The 26536-nt window shown below is 42.7% G+C and overlaps 1 protein-coding gene across 5 annotated transcripts in view; it reads left to right on the forward strand.

The window, feature by feature from the left end:
• nf1a (neurofibromin 1a) overlaps nucleotides 1–26536 on the forward strand; it is a 276274-nt gene that overhangs the window by 63760 nt on the left and 185978 nt on the right. For 4 of the 5 annotated variants that reach the window (XM_068008404.1, XM_068008406.1, XM_068008405.1 and 1 more), the window contains exons 1-7: nucleotides 3152–3252; nucleotides 10358–10425; nucleotides 12130–12205; nucleotides 13545–13702; nucleotides 17759–17932; nucleotides 20011–20139; nucleotides 23100–23174. In XM_068008404.1, coding sequence (XP_067864505.1) covers nucleotides 3162–3252; nucleotides 10358–10425; nucleotides 12130–12205; nucleotides 13545–13702; nucleotides 17759–17932; nucleotides 20011–20139; nucleotides 23100–23174 — 771 coding nt within the window. In that variant the 5' untranslated portion in view covers nucleotides 3152–3161. Of the gene's footprint in view, nucleotides 1–3151; nucleotides 3253–10357; nucleotides 10426–12129; nucleotides 12206–13544; nucleotides 13703–17758; nucleotides 17933–20010; nucleotides 20140–23099; nucleotides 23175–26536 lie in introns of those variants that run through there. The other variant, XM_068008408.1, reaches the window with a different exon arrangement.

Raw genomic sequence — 26536 nt, forward strand, 5'->3', positions numbered from 1 at the left:
TGCTCTCTCTCCTCCTCCTCCTCCTCGCTCGGCTCGCTCTCTCTCCTCCTCCTCCTCCCGCTCGGCTCGCTCTCTCTCCTCCTCCTCCTCCCGCTCGGCTCGCTCTCTCTCCTCCTCCTCCTCCCGCTCGGCTCGCTCTCTCTCCTCCTCCTCCTCCCGCTCGGCTCGCTCTCTCTCCTCCTCCTCCTCCCGCTCGGCTCGCTCTCTCCTCCTCCTCCTCCTCCTCCCGCTCGGCTCGCTCTCTCTCCTCCTCCTCCTCCCGCTCGGCTCGCTCTCTCTCCTCCTCCTCCTCCCGCTCTCTTTCCTCCTCCTCCTCCCGCTCTCTTTCCTCCTCCTCCTCCCGCTCTCTTTCTCCTCCTCCTCCTCGCTCTCTTTCCTCCTCCTCCTCCTCTCGCTCTCTTTCCTCCTCCTCCTCCTCCTCTCGCTCTCTTCCTCCTCCTCCTCCTCCTCCTCTCTCGCTCTCTTTCCTCCTCCTCCTCCTCTCGCTCTCTTTCCTCCTCCTCCTCCTCTCGCTCTCTTTCCTCCTCCTCCTCCTCTCGCTCTCTTTCCTCCTCCTCCTCCTCTCGCTCTCTTCCTCCTCCTCCTCCTCCTCTCTCGCTCTCTTTCCTCCTCCTCCTCCTCCTCCTCTCGCTCTCTTTCCTCCTCCTCCTCCTCCTCCTCGCTCTCTTTCCTCCTCCTCCTCCTCCTCTCGCTCTCTTTCCTCCTCCTCCTCCTCCTCTCGCTCTCTTTCCTCCTCCTCCTCCTCCTCGCTCTCTTTCCTCCTCCTCCTCCTCCTCTCGCTCTCTTTCCTCCTCCTCCTCCTCTCGCTCTCTTTCCTCCTCCTCCTCCTCTCGCTCTCTTCTCCTCCTCCTCCTCTCGCTCTTTCCTCCTCCTCCTCCTCTCGCTCTCTTTCCTCCTCCTCCTCCTCCTCGCTCTCTTTCCTCCTCCTCTCCTCCTCTCGCTCTCTTTCCTCCTCCTCCTCCTCCTCTCGCTCTCTTTCCTCCTCCTCCTCCTCCTCGCTCTCTTTCCTCCTCCTCCTTCCTCCTCTCGCTCTCTTTCCTCCTCCTCCTCCTCCTCTCGCTCTCTTTCCTCCTCTCCTCCTCCTCTCGCTCTCTTCCTCCTCCTCCTCTCCTCTCTTCCTCCTCCTCCTCCTCTCCTCTCTTCCCTCCTCCTCCTCCTCTCGCTCTCTTTCCTCCTCCTCCTCCTCCTCGCTCTCTTTCCTCCTCCTCCTCTCTCTCGCTCTCTTTCCTCCTCCTCCTCCTCCTCTCGCTCTCTTTCCTCCTCCTCCTCCTCCTCTCGCTCTCTTTCCTCCTCCTCCTCCTCCTCTCGCTCTCTTTCCTCCTCCTCCTCCTCCTCTCGCTCTCTTTCCTCCTCCTCCTCCTCCTCTCGCTCTCTTTCTCCTCCTCCTCCTCCTCTCGCTCTCTTTCCTCCTCCTCCTCCTCCTCTCGCTCTCTTTCCTCCTCCTCTCCTCCTCTCGCTCTCTTTCCTCCTCCTCCTCCTCCTCTCGCTCTCTTCCTCCTCTCTCCTCTCTTCCTCCTCCTCCTCCTCTCGCTCTCTTTTCCTCCTCCTCCTCCTCTCGCTCTCTTCCTCCTCCTCCTCCTCTCGCTCTCTTCCTCCTCCTCCTCTCTCTCGCTCTCTTTCTCTCCTCCTCCTCCTCGCTCTCTTTCCTCCTCCTCCTCCTCTCGCTCTCTTTCCTCCTCCTCCTCCTCCTCCTCTCTCTCGCTCTCTTCCTCCTCCTCCTCCTCCTCTCGCTCTCTTTCCTCCTCCTCCTCCTCCTCTCGCTCTCTTCTCCTCCTCCTCCTCCTCGCTCTCCTCCTCCTCCTCCTCCTCTCCTCCTCCTCCTCCTCCTCTCGCTCTCCCTCCTCCTCCTCCTCCTCCTCCTCTCGCTCTCCCTCCCTCGCTCCCCCCCTCCGCCTCCTCTCGCTCTCCCTCCCTCGCTCCCCCCTCCGCCCCCCACTCCCCCCTCCGCCCCCCCCCCCCCTCATCTGTATGAGGGGGTTCTGCAGGTCTCTGTGGGTAAAACACCATCTACTGTGTAGCTATTGGGCCAGTGAGTTTATTCTGAGCTTTTTTTTGAGAAGGTAAATTAAACCTAGAGGTGACTAGCCTTTATTCTCTCCACTGGCTATTTGATATGCTGCTTAATTCTCTGTTCACCACTGCTTTAAGGATGGGCAACACAGCCTTTTCCTGTTAATTATTTGTAAATGATGACTCGCTGTTCCTTTGGTAAAACTTAGTCACAATAATGATTTCTGAACAGAAAGCAGCTGAGAAATTTGCAATAATTAAATGGAGAGATGATAGAAATATGATCCAAAGGAATAGGGACCAATATCAATGGATAATGTTTACAAATGTCGTGGAGTTTTGAGGTGTCCCACAGCACCTCCAGTATTGTCCTGGCTGTGATTGGTATTTTACCATCTGATGGAAGACAGCGTACAAATGTCATCCAGGACTTGTATCTCAGCCCAGTTCTTCCATTCTCAGGAGCAGTGAACCATCTTGCTTTGCCATTGCCCCTTATCACAGGAAATGCACTGAATAGCTTTGAATCACAAAATGTTGCTGCAGATGGTATGTTGACTTGGATCAAGGTGATGCGTACAACTTAAAAGCTGAAACCATTCTGAGTCAATCCTGTTGCACAGTCAGTGGCATGATTCAACATCCAGTGCTGCAGAGAGGCATACAATTACAAAATCTTACCCAACCCAGTAAAGACACTATTTTCGATTGAGATTGTAAGCACTTCAAAGACTTGAGTAAGCAGAATAGGCTCTGGGGCCCTATTAGGTAGCCCTTGCTGTTGCAGGTTTCCAAATTTGATGGAAAAACATCTGTAGAGTTGTGAACATAAAATAAGTATTTGCAGCCAGTTCCAGTGTCTATGTTCAGTGTGCAGTATTTGTCACTATCTATGAGCCCCCTTTGGATTTTTAGGAATAAAATTGCAGTATCACCGGTGCCCTTTCTCAAAACATACTCCTTAGTAGTCAATTATTGTACGACTAATGATCTTCAATAGAAGTTGCATGTGTATCATGGTCAATGTTTAGCCGCTATGTTTGAGCAAACCTGGGTTTGCTGGTGATTAGCTTCATAATTGTTCACACCTCCGATTTGCTCATTGACGACATTCTGTATTGCCATTTGTTTGTAGGTTACAAGAGCTGGCTATGTGCTCTGAAGACAGCACAGACGTTAATGACATTGAATTGATACAGCACATTAATGTGGATTGTGCAAGACTCAAGCGATTGCTGCAAGGTAAAATGAATTTAGGTGCCTTTTACTCTTTTTTTTGTTTAATATATTTGTACTTTCAAAAACCAAACTTCCTCTCCTGCTCTTCTCTCCTCCCTCAATGTTTTTCAATTTTCAAAATGACTCCTCGAGGTTTCTGTCCATGTAGGTATTGAGTTGGAGCTAAGAGTGGTGAGATAGCCTGAGGTAACTTGTTTATCAACATCCTGTGGACAGGCATTGTTAATCAGTTTAGCACCTCCTACAGACAACTCAGCTGCGCATGGAAAGGCTGTGGGTGGAGGAAGTCTTTTGGCACTTTGTCATTCTCCCAGCACAAGATATTTAGTATCAATCAGTATGGAGACTTATGAACTGCTCTCTTGTTTGTTTATTGATGCAATGCTCCTGGGGGGAAAAAGTCTGGTAAGTGGAGACAGGCAGGTTCCAGGACCCATGAACATGTGGGTCTCCAATGCTGTTGTCTTTTGAGGTCGCCAGCTTTACACCAGGGTTTGCAGTCAATGTTGAAGAGCCTCTGCACATGAGAACTCATTCAAGCATGCTTTTAGTCATTAAAACTCTGGTTTCATTTGAAGCAGTGCTAAAGATAATTATTTTTTCAAACTCCTGTTTTCCTGTCCTGGTCTACTTGGAACTTGGACCTCTTTAGCTTAGAGGTTAGATAATCTAGGCCATCAACTCTGTCTTAAGGAAATTGAATACCAATACCTAAAATAATGAATTTGTATGGGGGTAGGAAACCAAAGGCATGATCAAGATCGGCTTTTTTTTAAGGGAGGGTGAGGGGTAGCAAGGTGAAGTGGATTTAGAAGATGATTCCACAGGGGGCAGGGGGTGTAATCGCTGAAAGATTGCCTTTCGATGGTAGAACGGAAGGTGTAGGGTCCAGCAGTCATCTGAACTTTGAGAAACTTTGGTGCACACTGGGTATCTGGTTGGAGAACATTACCCAATGAGAGTGGATGGCAATTTGAAGACCAGAAACCTGAATTTGATTTGCTGGGGTACGGGGAGTCAGAGAACCTTGGTGAGGACTGAGGTGTGTGTGTGGGACTTGGTCTTGGAGTGCCTCGATTGTGAAAGATAGAGGTGGAGAGACTGATGAGAGTTTTTTTCAAAATAGAAATGTACAATGATGGTGTAGATTTGGGTTTCTGCAATGGAAACATAGAAACATAGAAAATAGGAGCAAGAGTTGGTCATTCGGCCCTTTGGGCCAGCTCCGCCATTCAAAAAGATCATGGCTGATCGTCTAACTCAGTACCCTGCTCCTGCTTTTTCCCCATATCCCTTGATCCCTTTAGCATTAAGAAATATATCTATCTCCTTCTTGAATACATCTAATGACTTGGCCTCCTGCCTTCTGTGGTAGAGAATTCCACAGGTTCACCACCCTCTGAGTGAAGAAATTTCTTCTCATCTCTGTTCTAAATGGCATAACCCGTATCCTGAGACTGTGACCCCTGGTTCTCGACTCCCCAGCCATCGGGAACATCCTCCCTGCATCTAATCTGTCTAGTCCTGTTAGAATTTTATATGTTTCGATGAGATCACCCCTCATTCTTCTAAGCTCCAGTGAATATAGGCCCCGTCAACCCAATCTCTCCTCATACGTCAGTCCTGCCGTTGCAGGCATCAGTCTGGTAAACCTTGGTTGCACTCCCTCCATGGCAAGGACATAAGGAGACCAAAACTGCACACAATACTCCAGATGTGGTCTCACCAAGGCCCTGTATAACAGCAGTAAGACATTGCTGCTCCTGTACTCAAATGCTCTTGCAACGAAGGCCAACATACCATTCGCCTTCCTAACTGCTTGCTGCACCTGAATGCTTGCTTTCAGCGACTGGTGTACAAGGACACCCAGGTCTCGTTGCACCTCCCTTTTTCCCAATCTATCACCATTCAGATAATCTGCCTTTCTGTTTTTACAACCAAAGTGGATAACCTCACATTTATCCACGTTATACTGCATCTGCCATGTTCTTGCCCACTCACCCAACTTGTCTAAATCACATTGGAGCCTCTTTGCATCCTCCTCACAGCTCACATTCCACCCCAGCTTTGTGTCGTCTGCAAACTTGGAAATGTTACATTTAGTTCCCTCATCCAAATAATTGATATATATTGTGAATAGCTGGGGCCCAAGCACTGATCCCTGCGGTACCCCACTAGTCACTGCCTGCCAGCTGGAAAAAGACCCGTTTATTCCTACTCTCTGTTTCCTGTCTGTCAACCAATTCTCAATCCATGCCAGTATATTCCCCCCAATCCCATGTGCTTTAATTTTGCACACTAACCTCTTGTGTGGGACCTTTATCAAAAGCGTTCAGAAAATCCAAATACACCAGTTCTCCCCTATCTATTCTACTTGTTACCTCCTCAAAAAACTCCAGTAGATTTGTTAAGCATGATTTCCCTTTCATAAACCCATGCTGACTGTCCAATCCCGTTAATGCCTTCCAAGTGTTTTGTTATCACATCTTTTATAATAGACTCTAGCATTTTCCCCACTACTGATGTTAGGCTAACTGGTCTGTAATTCCCTGTTTTTTCTCTCCCTCCTTTTTTAAATAGTGGGGTTATGTTTGCCACCCTCCAATCTGTGGGAGCTGTTCCAGAGTCTAGAATTTTGGAAGATGATCACCAATGCGTCCACTATTTCCAGGGCCACTTCCTTTAATAATCTGGGATGTAGATTATCAGGCCCTGGGTATTTGTCAGCCTTTTGCCCCATTAATTTCCCTAGCACTTTTTTTACGAATACTGGTTTCCTTCAGTTCCTCCCTCTCACTGGACACTTGGTTCCCTAACATTTCTGGGAGGTTGTTTGTGTCCTCCTTTGTGAAGACAGAAGCAAAGTATGTGTTTAATTGTTCTGCCATTTCTTTGTTCCCCCATTATAATTTCCCCCATTTCTGACTGTAAGGGACCTACAGGGTCTTCACTAATCTTTTTCCCTTGACATATTCATAGAAGCTTTTACAGTCAGTTTTTATGTTCCCTGCTAGTTTACTCTCACTCCATTTTTCCCCTCTTAATCAATCTCTTTGTCCTCCTTTGCTGAATTCTGAACTGCTCCCAATCCTCAGGCTTGCTGCTTTTTCTGGCAATTTTATATGACTCCTCTTTGGATCTAATGCTATCCCTAATTTCTTTTGTAAGCCACGGTTGAGCCATCTTTCCTGTTTTATTTTTGCTCCAGACAGGAATGAATAATTGTTATAATTCCTGCACACGTTCTTTAAATATTAGCCATTGCCTATCCACCGTCATCCCTTTTAGTAAAGTTCCCCAATCTATCATAGCCAACTCGCACCTCATACTTTCGTAATTTCCTTTATTTAGATTCAGGATCCTAGGTTTGGATGCAACTACTTCACTCTCCATCTTAATGAGGAATTCTATCATGTTATGGTCGCTCTTCCCTAAGGGACCTCGCAGAACAAGATTGTTAATTAATCCTTTCTCATTGCACAATACCCAGTCTAGGATCGCCTGTTCTCCAGTTGGTTCCTCAACGTATTGGTCTAGAAAACAATCACATACACATTCGAGGAATTCCTCCCCCACAGTATTATTGCTAATTTGGGTTTGACCAATTTATATGTAGATTAAAGTCACCCATGATTATAGTTGTACAGTTCTTGCATCCATCTCTAATTTCTTGTTTAATGCCCTCCCCCCTATATCTCCACTACTGTTTGGGGGCTTATAAACAACCCCCACCGTTTTCTGCCCCTTGGTGTTTCTTAGCTGCACTCATACAGATTCCACTTCATGATTTTCCAAGCCAATATCCTTCCTCACTATTGCATTGATTTCCTCCTTTATTAACAACACTACCCCACCTCCTTTCCCTTTTTGCCTGTCCTTCCTAAATATTGAATACTCCTGGATGTTCAGTTCCTATCCTTGGTCACCCTGCAGCTATGCCTCCGTAATTGCAACTATATCATAACTAAGGACAACAACCCCAGCTTCTCAATGGAGAATGAGAGAAGAGCATAAGTGGGCACTGCTCTACAGGTGAAAGATGATTTGTGGTAGTGGATTGGATGTGGGATAGAAATCTGAACACTGAGATTTCACACCACTTGTCTCATTCTGAGCAAGCAGCTAAGGAGGAGAGCACTCATGTCCTCTTGGGTGACAATAGTGAAATAAGTTCATGCAGTCTGAATCTATGGAAGTTTGATGCTTCTCTGCAACATCACAATTGAAGTAATTTGGCAGTCCGACTGATCTTGGCTGTAATATGCAGCATGGGAAATGGAAAAAGTCATGTTGGTGCAGTGTTTGTGGATGGGTCTATTTCAGTGTAGTGTGGAGAGATATCTGTTGTTTGTGCAACAGTGCTGAGCCTGATGTGAGAGCTTGATGCTTCGCAGGTGTTAATATAACAATTTGCTCCCTTTGCCCTGGAAATGAGCAGGAGTTCTGTTTTTTTTTGCAGGGGTGGTTGAGGGGGGGGAGGTGGTGATATTAAATCATTGGGTGGATGTTATGCTTCAGGTCGATATGCGTAAGAAAAGCAGGAGTAACTAAGTTGTAAGACTTGGTACAGCAGGGCAGCAAATACCCTTTTGTGGTAATATTGAACACTTCTTCTAAGTGAGGAAAGTAGCAAATGCTTCATTAGCACTGTAACAAACTCACAAAGGCAACTTTAAAAAGTGGCAACAAAAACGATAAAGCTCTTCAAAAGTTTGCAATTGCTCTAAGAAATTGTGGGGCTCAATTTCCACAGGGGTTCTCCTGATGGTCTGCCTTTATGCTTTCTCCCTAGGGTTTGCTTGGCTCTTCCACCAACATTATAGCAGGCAATTGGGGAAAACCCGTGCAAAAATTCAATCCCCGTCACCTTTTCATGTGTCGGGAGAAGTTTGAAGGCCCGAGCAGGGAGATTAGTGGGAGTGTTAAGGCTGATGAAAGCTCTAGTAAATCTCTTGGGAATTTTGTCTGTCTTTTATCAACATTGGCTGCAAGTAAGTGGCCCATAGGTTTGTTTGAAAAAGAATAGCAAATATACAATATTGTTCTTGTTCATACACAAATTTGGGATATACACATTTGAATATCAATATATGAAGTGATTTCACGCTTTGTAATTTTGTTTAAAAAATGAGTGACTGATGTGTTCTGATATCAGCTCAAAAATCACAAACTGAATTAGTTTAAAAAAAAAATCAGCACAGGAAGAGGCTATTCGACCCATCATGCCTATGCTGGCTCTTTGAAAGAGCTATTCAATCAGCCCCATTTCCCCTGCTCTTTCCCCATAGTCCTGTAAATTTTCCCCTTCTAATTTTTATCCAATTCTCTTTTGAAAGTTACTATTGAATCTGCTTCCACCATCCTTTCAAGTCGTGCATTACAACTGGCTACATAAAAAAAATTGTTTCCTCATCTCGCCTCTGGTTCTTTTGCTGATCACCTTAAATCTGTGTCTTCTGGCTACCAACCCTTCTGCTGCTGGAAACAGTTTCTCTTTATTTACTCCATCAAAACTGTTCATGATTTTGAACACCTCTATCAAATCTCCCCATAACCTTCTCTGTTCTGAGGACAACAACCCCAGCTTCTCCAGTTTCTCCACATAGCTCAAGTCCCTCATCTCTGGTACCATTCTAGTAAATCTCTTCTGCACTCTTTCTAAGGCCGTGACATCTTTCCTAAAATGTGGTGCCCAAAATTGAACAATACTCCAGCTGAGGCCTAACAAGTATTTTATAAAGGTTTAGCATAACTTCCTTGCTTTTGTACTCCATGTCTCTATTAATAAAGCCCAGGATCCCATATGCTTTTTTAACATCCTTCTCAACTTGTCCTGCTGCCTTCAAAGATTTGTGTATATGCACCCCCAGGTCTCTCTGTTCCTGCACCCCCTTTAAAATTGTACCATTTAATTTATATTGCCTCTCCTCATTCTTCCTACCAAAACATATCACTTCACACTTCTCTGCGTTAAATTTCGTCTGCCATGTATCTGCCCACTTCACCATTCTGTCTGTCCTCCTGAAGTCTGTTACTGTCCTCCACATTGTTTACTACATTTCCGAGTTTCGTGTCATCTGCAGTCTTTGAAATTATACCCTGTATACCCAAGTCCAGGTCATTAATATATATCAAAAAGAACAGTGATCCAAATACTGACCTCTGGGGAACACCACTGTATAATTCCCTCCAGTCTGAAAAACAACTGTTCACCATTAGGCTCTGCTTTCTGTCCCTTAGCCAATTTTGTATCCATGCTGCTGCTGTCCCTTTAACCCTTCAATTTTGCTAACAAGTCCATTATGTGGTACTTTATCAAATGCCTTCCTACTTATCATGTATACAGAACAATTGCTTGATTGGGGGAATGTGAACAGGGTACTGTTAAGGATAAGGGAGTAAACAGGCTCTTTGGGGTGGGTGGCTCTTGTTAGGTGAGAATAGATGAGCATTGAGTAACACGGAGGGAAATGGCATGATGAACTTGCCATTAACTCGAGCTGTTGGCAGTCTTGGGTCTGAGTGCATGTGTGGTATCTCAGCCCTGCTCCTTTATATGTCACTTGATGCCAATGTTTTACGCTTCAGTGCCTCTCATTAAATCAAGAGGTTGTGTTACAGTGGCTTGGTGGTACAGCAGTGTATTGGGCCAAAGTTGTGAGGTTCATCCAAGCTTTCTCTGAATTCTTGATCTCGCTCTGCTGTCAGTTGAGGGACTAAGGAGGATGCATTTTTTTTCCGGTAGGGAGAGGGGGAAGATGAGTCAATTGAGATGCCTCTCTTGAACTCCTTTGAGGCCCTTGAAAGGTCATGACTGAGAACTGGAAGCAGGTTGTCTACCTGATCCCTCTGGGGTTGGAAGATGGTACAGAAAATGATGGAGGAAGGAGGACAAAATTCAAAGTAAATGAAGTGTTCAATTTAATAACTGAAAACTCTGAATGTGAACACACAATTACTCCTTTCACCTAAATGGAACTGGTGTATACCCTCCCTGAAGGGAGTCCTGTGGATTGTCTTTCCCAAATACTTACTATTTCATTTCTTCAAGCATTAGTTCCAAATGGTCCAAGGAAAAAAACTAATGAAACCCTTTTATTTGCTACAGAGACGGTCTTTAAATTTAAAGCACTGAAAAAGGCAGCTCAGTTGGCAGTTATAAGCAGTCTTGAAAAGGTAAGCGTGACTTTGCATTTTGCCATTAGTCATCTGGTGGACGTCTGATGGATGCAGGGAGAGAATTTGAGTGATGGTTCACCTGTGTACAACAATTGAAGCATTTCAAGATTGAATACACAACTGTTCACTGCTAAATGCATGGAATTATTGTTGTGTTTCAATGAATTGTGTGGAGAGCCTATGATAAAAAATGTTTTTTTAACATCTCTAAGTTTAGATCCATAAATGTCTTGGTCATCTTAAACCTGGAAGACCAGATTTGAGATCCAGTAATACTTATGATGGTGAAAGAAAATTCTAGCTCACCACTTGCATTATGTGAAATTCTCGACTTTGAGAAGGTTACTAAATCTAGGCTATTTCAGTTAAATGAGCATTTTGATTTTATAAGCATTCCATGCAATTCCACTGCGTTTCAGAACTGGCATTGTGTAAAATTAAGCAGAACTTATCCACCTCCCTTTTGAAAGCTTGTAACGAATCTGTACTTAGAGCATGAGCTGACAACTTGTTTCAAAGGCTGATAACCCTCTGTAAAAAGGGAAACCTCCTGACATCTATGCTTACCTAACTTATACACATTTAACAGGTAGAGTACATAATGGTAAAATAAACCTTCAGTTTTATTTTTGTCTATCCTTGCATCTTTTATATATAACATTCTCTCCTCCCCCTATGCTGTGTTCATGAAATGCTCTACCATTTGGTTGAGAGCTGTTGAAACTCTCTGCCGATGCATCCGTTGGGTTTAAATGTCAGCTGGGGCTGGTTCTTAAAGCTGTGACCACAAAGGTACATATTGAGCACACTAACTGCTGCACTAACCACTTTTATTTCAATAAGTATGTTATGCGCACATTGCACTTGTATATCAAAGAAAAGTAAAAACTGTTTGCGTGAATCCATCAACTGAACAAAATCCGGGGTGAAGAGGAGACCTTATGTGCATCATCCTCCCGGGGCATTGCGGGGGTGGGTGGGGGAGTTGGTGAATGGGTCAGCAGTGAAACAGAGCAAACCCCCCCCCACCCCCCACCCCCCACCCCCACAAACTCCATTTACTGAGTTAGTTTGGAGGGAGGATGCAGTGAAATCAGAATTTTTCGATGAGAATTTTTGTAATGCTTTGTGATTCTGATACTCTACACTGTGGATGGGATACAAGCCTATGACACTGCCATTGAATGGTACTTTTGAAGCTTGTGGCTCAGCATGGGGGGAAAATTTTTTTTAAAAAAAAAGTTGCGTTTGCCAGTGAGCAAAGCATTGATTTGTACTGGGCCATGGGCTACAACCTGAGGATTGTATGGTTTTAAAAATCTGCATGAAGACGAGTTTATACACATATGTTCCAGTGATATCACTAGTGATCTGCAACCAATGAGAATGCATAATCCTGAGCTCCATCAGTGGGGAGCAGTGATTTTGGTCTATATGGGATGAAAAGTTTTCATATTTTTCAAAAGTCAAGAGTTTTTGTTTTTAAATATTGGTAAAACATTGCACGTTAATGCATTTAATTTGTTAGAGCAATCTTTACGGCACAAGTGAACTATGAAGTGAATATTTCAGAATTGTGAAATGCACCCAGCTGTCTGATGCTGATTTAGGTGCAATATGCCATGTATATGATTTCAAATTCAATCGTTCCTTTTCAAAGTTGAAGTACTTACAAAATGTGATCAATTGTTTAACCTATAGGCATTTTGGAACTGGGTGGAAAATTATCCAGACGAGTTCACCATTCTGTATCAGAGACCCCAGCCTGACCTAGCAGGTAAGTAATGCTAAAAATGACCCTGCCATCATTGCTGGAATGGGATTGACAGTACATGTTACTGTTGGTGGGAAGAGGTCAGGATATTTATACAGTGTTTGCTGAAACATTTATATTTTTCTTGGATGTTGTCGTGGTTGTGTTTAATTGTATTTCGGACCCCACTGGATTCTTTGTGAACCAGAGCCCTTACTATAAATGCAAAGTTGTACTGACAGGTTAGCTTGGGCAGATTTCAACTTTGGGCAGCTATATTTTTTTTAAAAACTGAAAGGCGTAGGAAGTGCTTGGAGAACTATTCATGTACTTTCTTTGTGATTATATGGTAAGCAAATACTGAAATAAAAATAACTGAACCGAAAAAGCTCAATACTTGCATTCATCAACACAAGGAAAGCAGCAGCTGAAGAAGGCCCACCACCATTACCTTTGGGCAGGGCAGTAAATGTGGTTTCGCCAGCATCTCCCACATCCTGAGAACACATCAATTTAAAAAAAAATTATATAGTGCCGTACGATGTTGAAACAGCTGTGCTTCACACAATGGATTACGTTTGGGTGCATTGACTGATGGAGGGCAAAGCTAAAAGCTGATAGGTTAGTGCTTGTTTGGCTGCTGCTTTGATATCGATATGTGGTATCGCAGTGCGTTTGTCCACAGACAGCTGGAGATTGCTGATAAACAGTTAATGAAAACCGTAGGTTTATAGTCTCACTCTTGCTAAGAGCGGCTGGAAAAAAATTGCACTCATTAATTCCTATTTGCTTGATATCCAAGAGGGTATTGCATTCGTTCTACATTTTAGAAGAAAACTGCATGTGTACGGTCCAATAAAATGTTATAGTTTTTGTCATTGATTCCTGCCGCAGACAGAAGTGCATTCAAGGCACTGAACCTGTTCTTGCATGCTGTCCTCACATAACCCATGCACTCAAAACAATTCTGCCCAAATATTAATTTTCCTCTGCAGTCCCTGTGGATTTGAGGACATTGATTGCTTTTACCACTGACGACTTAAACAGGTGCTGTGGATCTATGGGTTGTGGCGCAGTTGTGAAATGTCTTTTTTTTAATCAAAGAAATTGTAATACTCTACAAGAAGTTTCTACATGCTTCAATTGAACAATTTCTTTTTCTTTTTCTGTAAATGAAAAGTTACTGCTGAGATAATGCACACAATTGATTTTCTCATTTACTTAAAAATCTAAAACTATTTGGCTGATTTTTAGATTTGCTGCCAGCACAGTCAATATCATTTTGATGTATTTTTACCTTTTGCGCTCATTTTTCTCTCTTCTGTTCCTCCTCTGCCCCGCCCCACCAAAACCACACAAAAAGATTGTTCGGAGAAGCTGTTCGACCTTGTGGATGGCTTTGCCGAAAGTGCCAAACGGAAAGCAGCAGTATGGCCTTTGCAGATCATCCTCCTCATCCTCTCTCCTGACATTCTGCAGGACATCTCCAAGGAAGTAGTTGAAGAAAGTAAAATGAACAAGGTAGTTTTCTGTTATCTTAAAGATGTTGACACCTTGCCATAGGCTGCAGTTCCTTGGGTGTTAGTTGCCCTGTCTCTGGTACCTCAAGCAAGTTGCAATTATTAATTTCTGAGCCTTGATGGTGGGTATCAGAATGCATAGAAGACATCGCAGCTAAGTACGGATCCTGTTCTCATTTGGCATCCATAAGGGCACACTTCCAGCGGGGATCACTGGATAATGATCAGGAGTAAGCATCCTGGCTGACTTTCCAATTGAAGGGAATTGCAGTGCCCTTACTACCACCACACTGAAATTGATTTGACTGGGGATCAAGCCCAGGGCAGACTTGGTCAGTACAGATCAGATAAACTTGGTGAGCTATCGGGGAGCCCACCACAAATTTCCTTCTTCCACATTACCTGGATTTATGAGCCATTTTTGCATATTCTATGTCCAGGAAGAAATAACAGATTCCTATTTCAGATAGATTCCATTTCCATATTCGTTGATTTTGTGCAGTGATCACAAGCTTGCAAATTGTTTCATTGAAATTTTACACCTGCAGGACAAAGACTTCAGTTTCTGGGGGAAACGGTCACTCTCTAAAAAGAGCATACTGAGTGGAATACAATAAAAATACATTTTTGCAGAGCATTAACGCAGCATCGACTGCAATCCCCACAATGTTTCCTGTTTTAAGTTGTATTGCGGTGGAGAAGCTCTGAGCAGAGGCCTTGCACTTCACGTAAAAAGAGGGATAAGTTGGAGAGTGAGCCATCCCCATCTACTGTTTTTCATTGAGCAGCCGTTTGTGAAGTTGTAGCGGCCTGCTTGTGGATTGTTTGCTTCACAGATGTGGATGAACACTCGAGGGGAAGAAAGACCGATGGCGGGGGGCGGAGTTCGGGGAATTAGTTTTCCTTTTGGCAGCTTGGTGGAACATTTTTTTGCAGCCTTTAGAATTATTTAACTGGAATTCGTGCTTTACAAGAATATTGATTGATGCTCCTGCTATGATGCCCAGTAATTTTTTTTAAAGAAACTTGTACCAGTGTGACAGTCCTGCTATGAAATTGTGTAACTGATTTCTAATTATGGCAGTGATTTTTGCTGCATACTTCTCTACTAGTTGAGAATTGAACATAACTCTCAGCTGTTGGAAATTTTCATTCAGATTCAGTCAAGTCTCGGTGGAAGAGCAGTGCTCTAACCCACTGTTCTATGCGGTTGCCTGTTGTGCAATTGTGTTTTTTTAAACTACTAGGAGTGCATGTCCAGCAACCCTCCCTGAATACTTGGGGGCCCTTGTTTGCTCTCACCCCCATGTGCCTGCGTTTAAAAAAAAAATTGCACTTGTGCATTTGCATGCATTTTGCTTCCTGTTTTAAACTATACCTTTAACAAGCAAAGGCATTCTGTATTATTGTTAGCAGAATGACTAAACATCTAGAGAGCAGTTGCGTGCTGAGTCATCGGTGGCAGTTTCTTACATAATGATGACTAACATGTATACATCATATGATCATTGGTACCTATGAAAACATTCGAGAGCTTTGGGATCATTTTCTGCTGTGGCTTGTTGGAATGTTTAGAAATATCCCAGATTTTGAATTTTTTTTCTGTCCCCTCTCTCTTGCCTCTCTTCAAATTTCAGTTCTAAAACAAAAAGTAAGATTATTTTTCTTCATTGCCAACTTCCTCTTCTCTCCAGAAGCTAATGCAGATGAGTTTATCCAAACATACGCATTTCTAGCAAGAAGTCTCTAAATAGGTATAAGAAGCATTAACCCTAACCGTATCCTCCCTCTCGTCCTAGCCCGGGGATACCAAGGCAAGTTAGTGTTGCCAGTGCTACCTTGGCTGAGTTTGGTTAACTCTGTGTAGGTAAGGGATCTGTTATGCACAGTCCTTGTGAATTGAGGGTTCAACCATCTCTCCTTCATATATTGCAAGGGAATGGTCAAAGGTATTTTTATCTTTTAACTTCAGAAGCGGAAGTACTGTGGTACACTGTGATCCTGTTGGAGTATGTCCATCTCCAGAGCTGCTGTCATAATTGGCCAGTAATAAAATTGGAGATACAAATTCCAAGATAACTTTTTAAAAATAAGGGACCTTTAATGCCCTTACCACCACCACCCTGAATTTGATTAACATGGGTTTGACTGGGGATCAAGCCCTACAATAAGGGACCTTTTAACAGAATGTGCTTTACAACAACAATTTGCATTTATGTAACTTCTTTAACCTAGTAAAATGTCCCAAGGTGTTTCACAGGAATGTTATCAAACAAGATTTGACACTAAGCCACATAAGGAGATATTAGAACAGGTGAGCAAAAGCTTGGTCGAAGAGGTAGGTTTGAAGGAGCATCTTGAAGGAGTAGAGAGGCGAAGAGGTTTAGGGAGGGAATGATAGAATCATAGAAGTTTACAACATGGAAACAGGCCCTTCGGCCCAATATGTCCATGTCGCCCAGTTTATACCACTCAGCTAGTCCCAATTGCCTGCACTTGGCCCATATCCCTCCATACCCATCTTACCCATGTAACTGTCCAAATGCTTTTTAAAAGACAAAATTGTACCCACCTCTACTACTGCCTCTGGCAGCTCGTTCCAGACACTCACCACCCTTTGAGTGAAAAAATTGCCCCTCTGGACCCTTTTGTATCTCTCCCCTCTCACCTTAAATCTATGCCCCCTCGTTATAGACTCCCCTACCTTTGGGAAAAGATTTTGACTATCGACCTTATCTATGCCCCTCATTATTTTATAGACTTCTATAAGATCACCCCGAAACCTCCTACTCTCCAAGGAAAAAAGTCTCAGTCTATCCAACCTCTCCCGATAAGTCAAACCATCAAGTCCCGGTAGCATCCTAGTAAATCTTTTCTGCACTCTTTCTAGTTTAATAATATCCTTTCTATAATAGGGTGACCAGAACTGTACACAGTATTCCAAGTGTGGCCTTACTAATGTCTTGTACAACTCCAACAAGACATCCCAACTCCTGTGTTCAATGTTCTGACCAATTCCAGAGCTTACGGCCGAGGCAGCTGAAGGCATAGCTGGCAATGGTGGAGCGATTAAAATCGGGGATGCGATAGAGGCAAGAATTGGAGGAGCACAGAGATCTCTGAGGGTTGTAGGGCTGTTGGAGGTGACAAAGATCGGGAAGGGCGAGGCCATGGAGCAATTTGAAAACAAGGATGAGAATTTTAAAATCGAGGCCTTTATGGCCCGGGAGCCAATGTAGGTCAGCAAGCCACAAGGGTGATGGGAGAACGCGACATGGTATGAGTTAGGATACGGGCAGCAGAGTCTTGGATGAGCTCAAGATTGTGGAGGGTGGAAGATGGGATGCCAGCCAGGAGAGCATTGGAATAGTCCTGTCTGGAGGTAAAAAAGGCATTTCAGCAGCAGATGAGCTGAGGCAGGGGCGGAGAAAGGCGATGTTGCGGAGATGGAAGTCGGCGGTCTTGGTGATGGAGCGGATATGTGGCCGCAAGCTCATCTCCAGGTCAAATAGGACGCCAAGGTTGCGAGCGGTCTGGTTCAGCCTCGGACAGTGGCCAGAGAGAGGGATGGAGACAGTGGCTATAGAATGGAGGCTGGAAATGTAATTTATTCAGATTGGCTTCCAACAGAAAAAAAATTCTCCAAGGTACAACTGGCATGACTGTTCCCACTATGTACCCCTCAAATATAGTTGAACATAAACACACAAAAAAAAACAATTCAAAAAGAAAATGACAACCCTGTTTTCCAATTATTTTAGCTCTTCTCCCTTCTACTCCAACCCCCAAATACATGGTCTGACATTCCCTCCCTCCAGTACTTTGTAGCCCAATTTATCCAGCTGATCTGATGTCCTGAGCCAAAGCAACAACAATACACACAGCTTTCCTTCATAATGTCTTGGCTTCAGTTCAGACTTGTATTTTTTTTTCTGGTGCTAGTTTATTTTTCTCTTGTAATGGATCTGATATAAGGTTAAAAATGTGGGTTTGTAAATGAATAGAACTGCAGTGTTTTGAATGTTGTCTCATTGCTGCCTACCTAATCTTTGTACAGAAGCTGTTCCTGGATAACTTAAAGAAAGCTCTGGCTGGTCACAGTGGTAGTCGGCAGCTAACCGAAAGTGCTGCTATTGCCTGTGTTAAACTGTGTAAGGCCTCCACGTACATCAGCTGGGAGGACAACTCTGTCATCTGCTTTCAGGTTCAGTCCATGGTTGTAGATCTAAAGGTATGGAATTGCTACGACACATCTTATTTTGCTAAAGAAGTGCCAGTAGACAAGTCTTTATAGCATAAATAGAAGTACAATTTATTTAGCCACAAGTGTAGAGAAATGGGGATTAGATGCTAAGTTTGGATTTAAAAGCCTATAAAGTGTTTGTGGAAGGGAAGACTGAAGGATGGCTTCGATAGTTTGAGAATAAGACTGTGTAATTAGGTTTGGTCTTTCACCTATATTTCTCAGTCCAAGATTTAAAAAAAAACCCTGCCAAGATAGTTGGTACAGCTCATTAGTACACAAGTGTGTTGCATCATGGAAGTGAATGCCTGCGATTCCTCATGAGTTCCTAGTCTCCGCTTGTTTGGGGAAATAGCAAGCAGGAGAGTTGTTAAATCTAAATGAAGATCAACGTGCTTCTTTTAGCAGCTCCAAGCAGCTGGGTAAGGAAAGGCATTGACCAAGTCCTGGGGGACAGGTCATCTACCCCTATTTCTTGACTGGGGATTGGTACATGCTGCAAGGGGACCTGAAGACGAGGAGAAAAAATTAACTTGACGTTTTTAACATTGCTCACCTAATCTCTATTTTTAACATGGTATCCAATTAGAACCCAGATGAACCATCAGTTGAGGACGATCGTTACTCACGTGCCATTCCTCAAGTATTCTGGCATTTCTGGTATTTGAAAACCAAAAGCCAGGAGGTGTCACAGTATGAGCCCAATGTGAGCTTGTCACCTCTGTGCTCAGACAGGTGATGTCACAATGCATCATTCACTGTTGATTACTAAATTAGAGTACAGATTGCAGGTTGAATGTGTTGTGGCTGTTCTAACATGCAGTGGATTGGTTTTGCGTAATTTGCATTGTAAACACCTAAAGTTTGCCAGATAAGTTACTGACAAGGTTTCACAAAGTGGCATGAGGCCTTTGCTCAGGCACTTTATGACACGCATTGAGTCAATCTCCATCTGACCATCCATGTTCCCTACATGTTCTGATTTAGTGCAACAGAAGTTTTCTTAAATGTGAGAGAAGTTAGTTTCTATAGACCAATTATCAAAAAAAACCAAACTGCTTTAAAAGATTTGCTGATAAAACTGGACGACCCACAATTCCCTTTAGACAGATATAAGGTGACTGACTGACTGTTCCTCTAAATCACCCCACTCGTGCCTCTTCGCAGTGAGGAAGCACCCGGCATCTATTTACTACCATTTTTGGTTTAAGCCTAAAATCAAAAATCTTGGTTATGTTTATGTATTTATCCAATTATTGAACATACAATTAAATAGGACACTGGTCCTATTGTATCTGGATTCTAGGGCACGATTGCCTCTTTTTTTTCCCCCACCCCCAAAAATCATATTGGGGAAAGGAAGACATGAAACTGTATCCCACTTCTGTGACAAGTGTCCTATTTAATTCTATGTTTAATAATTGGATAAATAAATATAATTGGATAAATAAAATATAACCAAGATTTCTGTTTTTAAGCTTAAACCCAAAATGGAAATCTAAAATGAGAATTTAACCAATAAAATCCCAAGAGGTCAATGACTGCTTGCTCCAGTTCTGAAGTGATGCACATAGCCTTATTTGACTGAGGGAGCATCATCTCTCTGTACTGTCAGACAAGACTGACCTAGATGGCTGTGTCATGTTAGGCAGCTGAATGAAGTTTCATGGGGGCAGAAGGTGTTGAGGACGCAGGCAATGATGCATGTTGATTCCCTTTAGCATGATATTTTGTGAACAGTTATGAGTTTTACTGTTCCTTCCAAAATTGTTCTGATTAAACCCAAAACTGTTTTAAAACTTTATTTTTGACCTAAGTTCAGAAGAAAAAACTCCCAAATCGAAAGGATTAATAACCAGTGTTTAAAGGGAAAGGTTGGCATAGAAATCTGGGAGTACTTGGTATTACATTTCCTGTCTCCTTTTATTGCTGTTTAGTTTTAGCGGGAGCTTTCAATTTGATCAGAAAACTAAACTTTTTTTTAATAAACTTCATCTGATTATTACATTTATTACATCAATAGTTCTTTGTCTCAGTAATTCCTTTGGTCTGTTGTTATTTCACAGGCCCTGTTGTTTAATCCTATCAAGCCTTTCTCCAGAGGTGCTGGCAGCCAGAGTGCAGATGTGGATCTCATGATAGACTGTTTTGTTTCCTGTTTTCGCATCAACCCTCATAACAATAATCACTTCAAGGTATCTAACCATGCTTTCATTTTACTTTAGGAAAGTTTAATTTAAATCTCTTGCGTTTTAGGACCACTGCTTATATATTAAGGTCCTGGACTTGGGTATGTAGGGTATAATTTCAAAGTTTGCAGATGACACGAAACTCGGAAATGTGTTAAACAACGTGGAGGATAGTAACGGACTTCAGGAGAACACCGACAGACTGGTGGAATGGGCAGACACGTGGCAGATGAAATTTAACATGAAGTGTGAAGTGATAAAGTTTGGTAGGAAGAATGAGGAGAGGCAACATAAACTAAATGGTACAATTTTAAAGGGGGTACAGGAACAGAGACCTGGGGGTATATGTACACAAATCTTTGAAGGTGGTAGGACAAGTTGAGAAGGCTGTTCTTCAAAAAAAAATCATATGGGATCCTGGGCTTTATTAATAGAGGCATAGAGTACAAAAGCAAGGAAGTTATGCTAAACCTTTATAAAACACTAGTTAGGCCTCAGCTGGAGTATTGTGTTCAATTCTGGGCGCCACACTTCAGGAAGGATGCCAAGACTTGAGAGGGTGCAGAAGAGATTTACTAGAATGGTATCAGAGATGAGGAACTTCAGTTATGTGGAGAGACTGCAGAAGGTTAAATCTCCTCTTAACCTTCTCTGTTCTTAGGTTCTCCTAAGAACAGAGAAGGTTAAGAGGAGATTTGATGGAGGTGTTCAAGATGATCGTTTTTGATAGAATAAATAAGGAGAAACTGTTTCCAGTGGTAGAAGGGTCGGTAAGCAGAGGACAGAGATTTAAGGTGATTGGCATAAGAACCAGAGGCAACATGAGGAAACATTTTTTTTAGTGCAGATTTATTCGGATCTGGAACGCGCTGCCTGAAAGGGTGGCGGAAGCAGATGCAACAATAACTTTCAAAAGGGAATTAAATAAATACTTGCAGGAAAATAATTTACAGGGCTATGGGGAAAGAGCAGGGAATGGGGCTAATTGGATAGCTCTTTCAAAGAGCTGGCACTGGCACAATGGTCTGAATGGTCTCCTTCTGTGCTGCAACATACTGTGATTTCTGTGGTGAGCCTATTTTAGGATATGCCGTACAAGAAAGAGTTCACATAAATTATAGAAATACTTTGACATTGGTAAGATGATTCTCTTGGGGGAGAAACGGGATTTTACACCATAGAGCTATGAATCAGCATTAAAAGAATTAAGATGGGTGGGGGGTGGGTTAACACGAGCCTGCTGTACCACAGTTAACTTAGTAATGATAGAAAGGAGCTGATTATCTTGTTATCTCAAGTATTTTGAAATTTCATTACCAGTCAGAAGCTGATGATCAAAGCTCCCTACAGGCATTTGTATGCATGCACGGAACTATGCTCCTTCTTCCCGTCTCCTTACCGCCACACTTGTGGTGCAAATAGCATGACCATGGCAGTCAGCTTGCAATGGTCTTGGATATGTGCATATGGCGTTGCACTGCTTTAGTGTAGTATAACTGGGGAATTACAGAGGGATGATTTATGTTAATATAGAAACATAGGAACATTAGGAATAGGAGAAGACCATTCAGCCCCTCGTATCTGCTCCTTGATATGGGAGCTATAAATGAAATTGCATATGTCACAGACTCTTGGACAGGTGGTTCAAATACTAATTGCTTGGTAAACAAGAACTGTTCAGAACAGAACTTTTATTAAAAAAAAATTAAAAAAAATTGCTTTGTTTTTGGGATGTGGGCATTGCTGTCGAGACTATTTGTTGGCCACCCATTGTTGCTCTGAGGAGGTGTTGGGCTGCCCTCTAGCGATTGTTGTACAACTGGTGAGAATGCTGGAACTCGCTACCACATGGAGTGTTTGAGGCGATTAACATTGATGCATTTAAGGGGAAGCTAATAATTACATGAGGGAGAAAGGAATAGAATGATGGGGTGGGAGGAGGCTCATGTGGAGCATAAACACTGGCATAGACCTGTTCGGCTGAATATTGCACCTTTCAAGACCTCAGTAAGTCTGTGTTTCACAATCAATTAAATACTTTTGAAGTGTAGCCACTGATGTAATGTCGACAAATGTGGCAGCCAATTTACACACAGCAGGTTCCCACAAAGAGCAAGAAGAAAAATGGGCAGATAATCTGTGGTGTTGGCTGAGGGATAAATATTGGCCAAGGCAGTGGGAAAACTCCTTTTCTCTTCTTTGAAAAGTGCTATTGGATCTTTTGTGCCCACCTGAGAGGACAGATAGTGCCTCTGTTTGATGTCTCATCCAAAAAGTGGCACTGCACAGTGCAGCACTCCCTCAGCAATGCCATGAAGAGTTAACCTAGATTATGTGCTCAAGTCTCTGGAGTGGAGTGTGAATGCACTACCTTCTGACTTAGAGGCAAGAGTGCTATCACTGAGTCAAGGCTGACTTAGGCCATGGGAAGTGGAGTCCTAATTTCCCCCGATTTCTAGGTATATTTTTAAAAAGAAGTGAAATGGGATATTCTGTCCATACAGTGTTATGCAGTTTCATGTTAGATGGTGTTGCATTTGTAAAGGCTAATGCTCAATTTTATATTGGAGTCGGCACCTTGGCTGTCCATAAGCTGAGGCAGGATCTCACTGTGGACGCAGACAGAACATGAAAACAAACCATTCTATTTAAATGTGTAATTTTAAAGGTCATTTTTATTTGTGCTTGGGCTGTGGGTGACAGTGGCAAGGCTGCATTTTTGTTATGGATCCCGAGTGCAAGAAGGTGGTGGGCCTTTGCAGTGATTTTTTTAAGGAGTGAGTGGCACTTCAGATGATTGAGTCAGCCATGAAATGTGTATGAGTCAAATGTAGGCCAGTCTGTAAAGGGGGGTGGCAGGTTAGTTTGTGAACCACTTGGGTTTTTACAACCATCTGGCAAATGTACTGTGTAGATTAGATTTCACTGTCCTGCTGACATCAAGTTCTTCATTTCTCCTGTTGTAGGTCTGTTTGGCATCAACCTCCCCTCCAACCTTTCATTATGTGTTGGTCAATTCACTGCACAGAATTATTACAAATGTAAGTATTTCTTGATGCAGTAAACTGTTATCCTTTTGCTGTGTACTTAGATTTGAATGGTTCCTGTTAATGTAATTCACAAAAATCTTCTGAACAATTTATCATTACTTTGTGGTAAAGTCAAAATGTCAAGCTTTACATCAATTGTGCCTTTTTATTAAAGCATCATAGATTCAGTATGGTTTAAGTTTGCTTGTTTTATGAAGATTTCTAGTGTTCAACCTTCTGAGGCAGAATTTTTAAAAAAATTGGTGCTGTGCTGTTAGCACACTGTCCTTTCACCTGAGTCTGAATGTGGCAAAGCCTGACGAAAAGTCTCCTTTCTCTGCTGGCTTTGAAATGTGAAATGTATTGGGGCAGTCTCAAAGCAGGTCCCGAGGAATCTGTCTGTTCTTTGACTGAGCCTGTCAATTTAGTGCCTGGGACCAATTTTGTTCTGAAAACGGAGTGCTGAAAATCTGAAATAAAAATAGAAATGATTAAGACACAGCAGGCAAGTATCCAACTGTAAAGAGAAAAGAAAGGTTCATGTTTTCAGTAGAGACTGTTCATCAGAATTGATCTTCCCTATGCCCAGGGGTGTAAAGCCAGTATATGCCCAACTGCTGCCCTGGCAGAGGTCAGTTAATTCTGCACAGAGCCTGGGCCTGAGAGTTCTGTGCGTCCAGGTACTACTTTAAGCCTTAGGGGAGCTGTTCTGAAATTCTTGAATAGTCTACAGGTTAAAAACTATTCCTGGGCCAAATGGAGTAGAAAGAAGATTCAAATGCTGCCAAGGAAATATTCACTGACCGTAAAAAGGTAAACAAACTGCCTCATAGTGAGCTGGCAGTTTTGAACGATTCACCATTTTTCTGAGCATGATTGCAGATTGAGTAATTTCATGGATCGTTTGCAAGATTGTTTCCTTGACCTAGGCAAAAAAAATTATTTAAAAAAAAATTAGTGTAAATGTGAGGGAGTCTTAGTAGCTGTCCTATTTTTGAAAAGAATTGATCAGAGAGCAATGTTTTAACTTGTATATTTTACTCTGATTTTGTGAGTATAATCAAATTTTAATTAAAAGTTGTTATGGTTTGTTATTTGATTTACATTTTAAGCACTAAATTGCCACTTTGCTAGGTTTATATCACTTAATTTAAAAAGAACTTCAAATGCTCAGGAATACACTATATATAACTTTCACTTAAATTGAAAGTGCAGTAATTATTATTGGAGGCAAACTGTTTGGGCAACATTTAAGGCGCGCTAACATTGCCGAGCCAGTTTTGAGAGCAGCGCTACAAAGGCCTCCCAGCTGCTCTGCTCTGCTCCGTTCACATTTTCACGTACCGCTGTTACCCAACGGGTGCTGGGGCAGAAGCAGCGCCAGTTTGTGAGGTCTGCAGAGAAGTGAGTTGTTTTTCTGCCACTGGAGCAAGGAAAGCAAAGGGGGGTTTATATTTCAATTAGCAGTGGATGGCAAGAGAATTGCCAGTTGGCCATATGCTGCAGCTTTTAAACTTCCAAGTGCCAGTTGAGGTATGAGGGAGCTCAGCGGGTACTGTCATTAACTCTGGGTGCTTCAATGAGTTTGTCACTTGAACTATGTATTTGTGAATTCAGCTTCCTTGCATACTCAGACTTGGTGTCTCCTCCAAACCAGTTGTCCTCAATTCTTCCTGCTTAAATGCAAACCACCAAGGAGGTTGCAGGGTGTGATCGAAAGCTGAAAATGCAAGGTCACAAAAGCTTTATAATTTTTTTCTTTTATAAAATAAAATGTCCCAATAGTGGTAAGTATATTTTCTTCACTGCTGTTTAATTCAATACATACAGTTTGGTTGCAAGTGCGTTTAAAGACACTTTTACTTCGGTGCTGTGTTAAGTTTGGGTTTTTGAAGGCTGCCATCTCCTTGAAGAGAGCCAGATCCCATGGTTTACACAGCTAAGTCAGGCTTCCTTGTTCTAGCAGCAGACTCATAGACCCAGTGTTGGGTGTTCTACAAGTCTGCAGCTAGGAAAACGTACCGTGATTTAGCAGAATAAATGCTCGGAACCAGCCATTGGCATTTACACTTAAACACTGCTAGTATAAAAGCAACTTAAGAAGCAATGGCTGTTGAACTAATTGTTCTTAATTAAACTTTTCCAGAGACTGTCATAATGAGTAGTTCCAACACAAGTGACTTGTATATCCTGTTTGTAATCCTTGTGGACATTTCTTGCACTCGGCAAGTGCAATTGAGAGTATTAAAATTGTTTTAATTCTTGAAACAGAGTACTTTGCAGCCAGTTTTAAAGCCTTTCACATTACAGCTTGGTATGGTTTGGTTCCTGGCAGAGCGACACTGAAACAACCTCCCTGAGTTGCTTTCGGAGTGTTACATTTGAAGTTTTCCGTTGGTCTTGTGGAGGTCATTTGTGTGCACGGAACTGATTCTGCTGCATGTGGAGGAGTTCTGAAGGTGAAGTTTAAATGGCACAATAAACTCATGGCATACATATCCAAATCGTCAGATTGTTTTCCTGCAGGCTTTTATCTCCGTTCCATTTTCTTTTTCTCTCCAAACTTGACTCATTGGGAAGTTGCTTGGGAAAAAAAACATCTGTTTATGAAACTGAAACAAGCCAGCTTAAGCTTACTTTGTAGTGAGGCAACCTGTGTGCTTGTTCATGTGTATATGTGCCTTGTTTTTTCGAATTTCTTTTCATCCTCTTTTGACCTTTCCTGGGATACAGTTCCATTGGTGCTGGCAGTCCTCAAGTAATTTGCCCAGGTAGCTGCTGCTCATGCATGACTCCAGATACTGAGTGTTGGGATGCTATTTGACCATGGAGATCATGTTAGCCTAGCCTGATTTTGTATGTAACTGACATTTTTGACCCATTAAGCCATTTATCTCTCGAGACCAGCCAGTACACTCTTGGCAATTGTGTGACATTGGACTGTAAGGTTAATTTGGGACCTAACCCACAGTTTGCAACCAGGAAATAAAACTCTGCACAAGTACTAAATAATGAAAAAAAAAATTAACATGCTTCATGCAAAAAAAAAATGCTCTGTACGCTTGATAAATATTTTCGAATTACCCTATTTAAATGCGAATTGTTCTCCAAAGGGCCATACCCCTTTCCTCCTTCCCCTCTCTCCCTCCCCACGGGATGGTAACATCAGCAATTAGTGGTACATAATGTAGTTATGCTACTCTTGCCTGTTACCAAACCTTAAATGCATCATTGCAACCCAAAGTCAGAAGCTTTTTTTTTAATTAGTTGCTAAAAGAGAAAGCTGCAACTCTTCCTTTAATGTGAAGACTGTTGCAAATACAATCCTGTGTCTCCACACAGATAGTGAAACGACAGGCCCAAGGTTCTGCTGC

The sequence above is a fragment of the Heptranchias perlo genome, chromosome 28 (assembly GCF_035084215.1).
Source record: "Heptranchias perlo isolate sHepPer1 chromosome 28, sHepPer1.hap1, whole genome shotgun sequence".
Lineage (NCBI taxonomy): Eukaryota > Metazoa > Chordata > Chondrichthyes > Hexanchiformes > Hexanchidae > Heptranchias > Heptranchias perlo.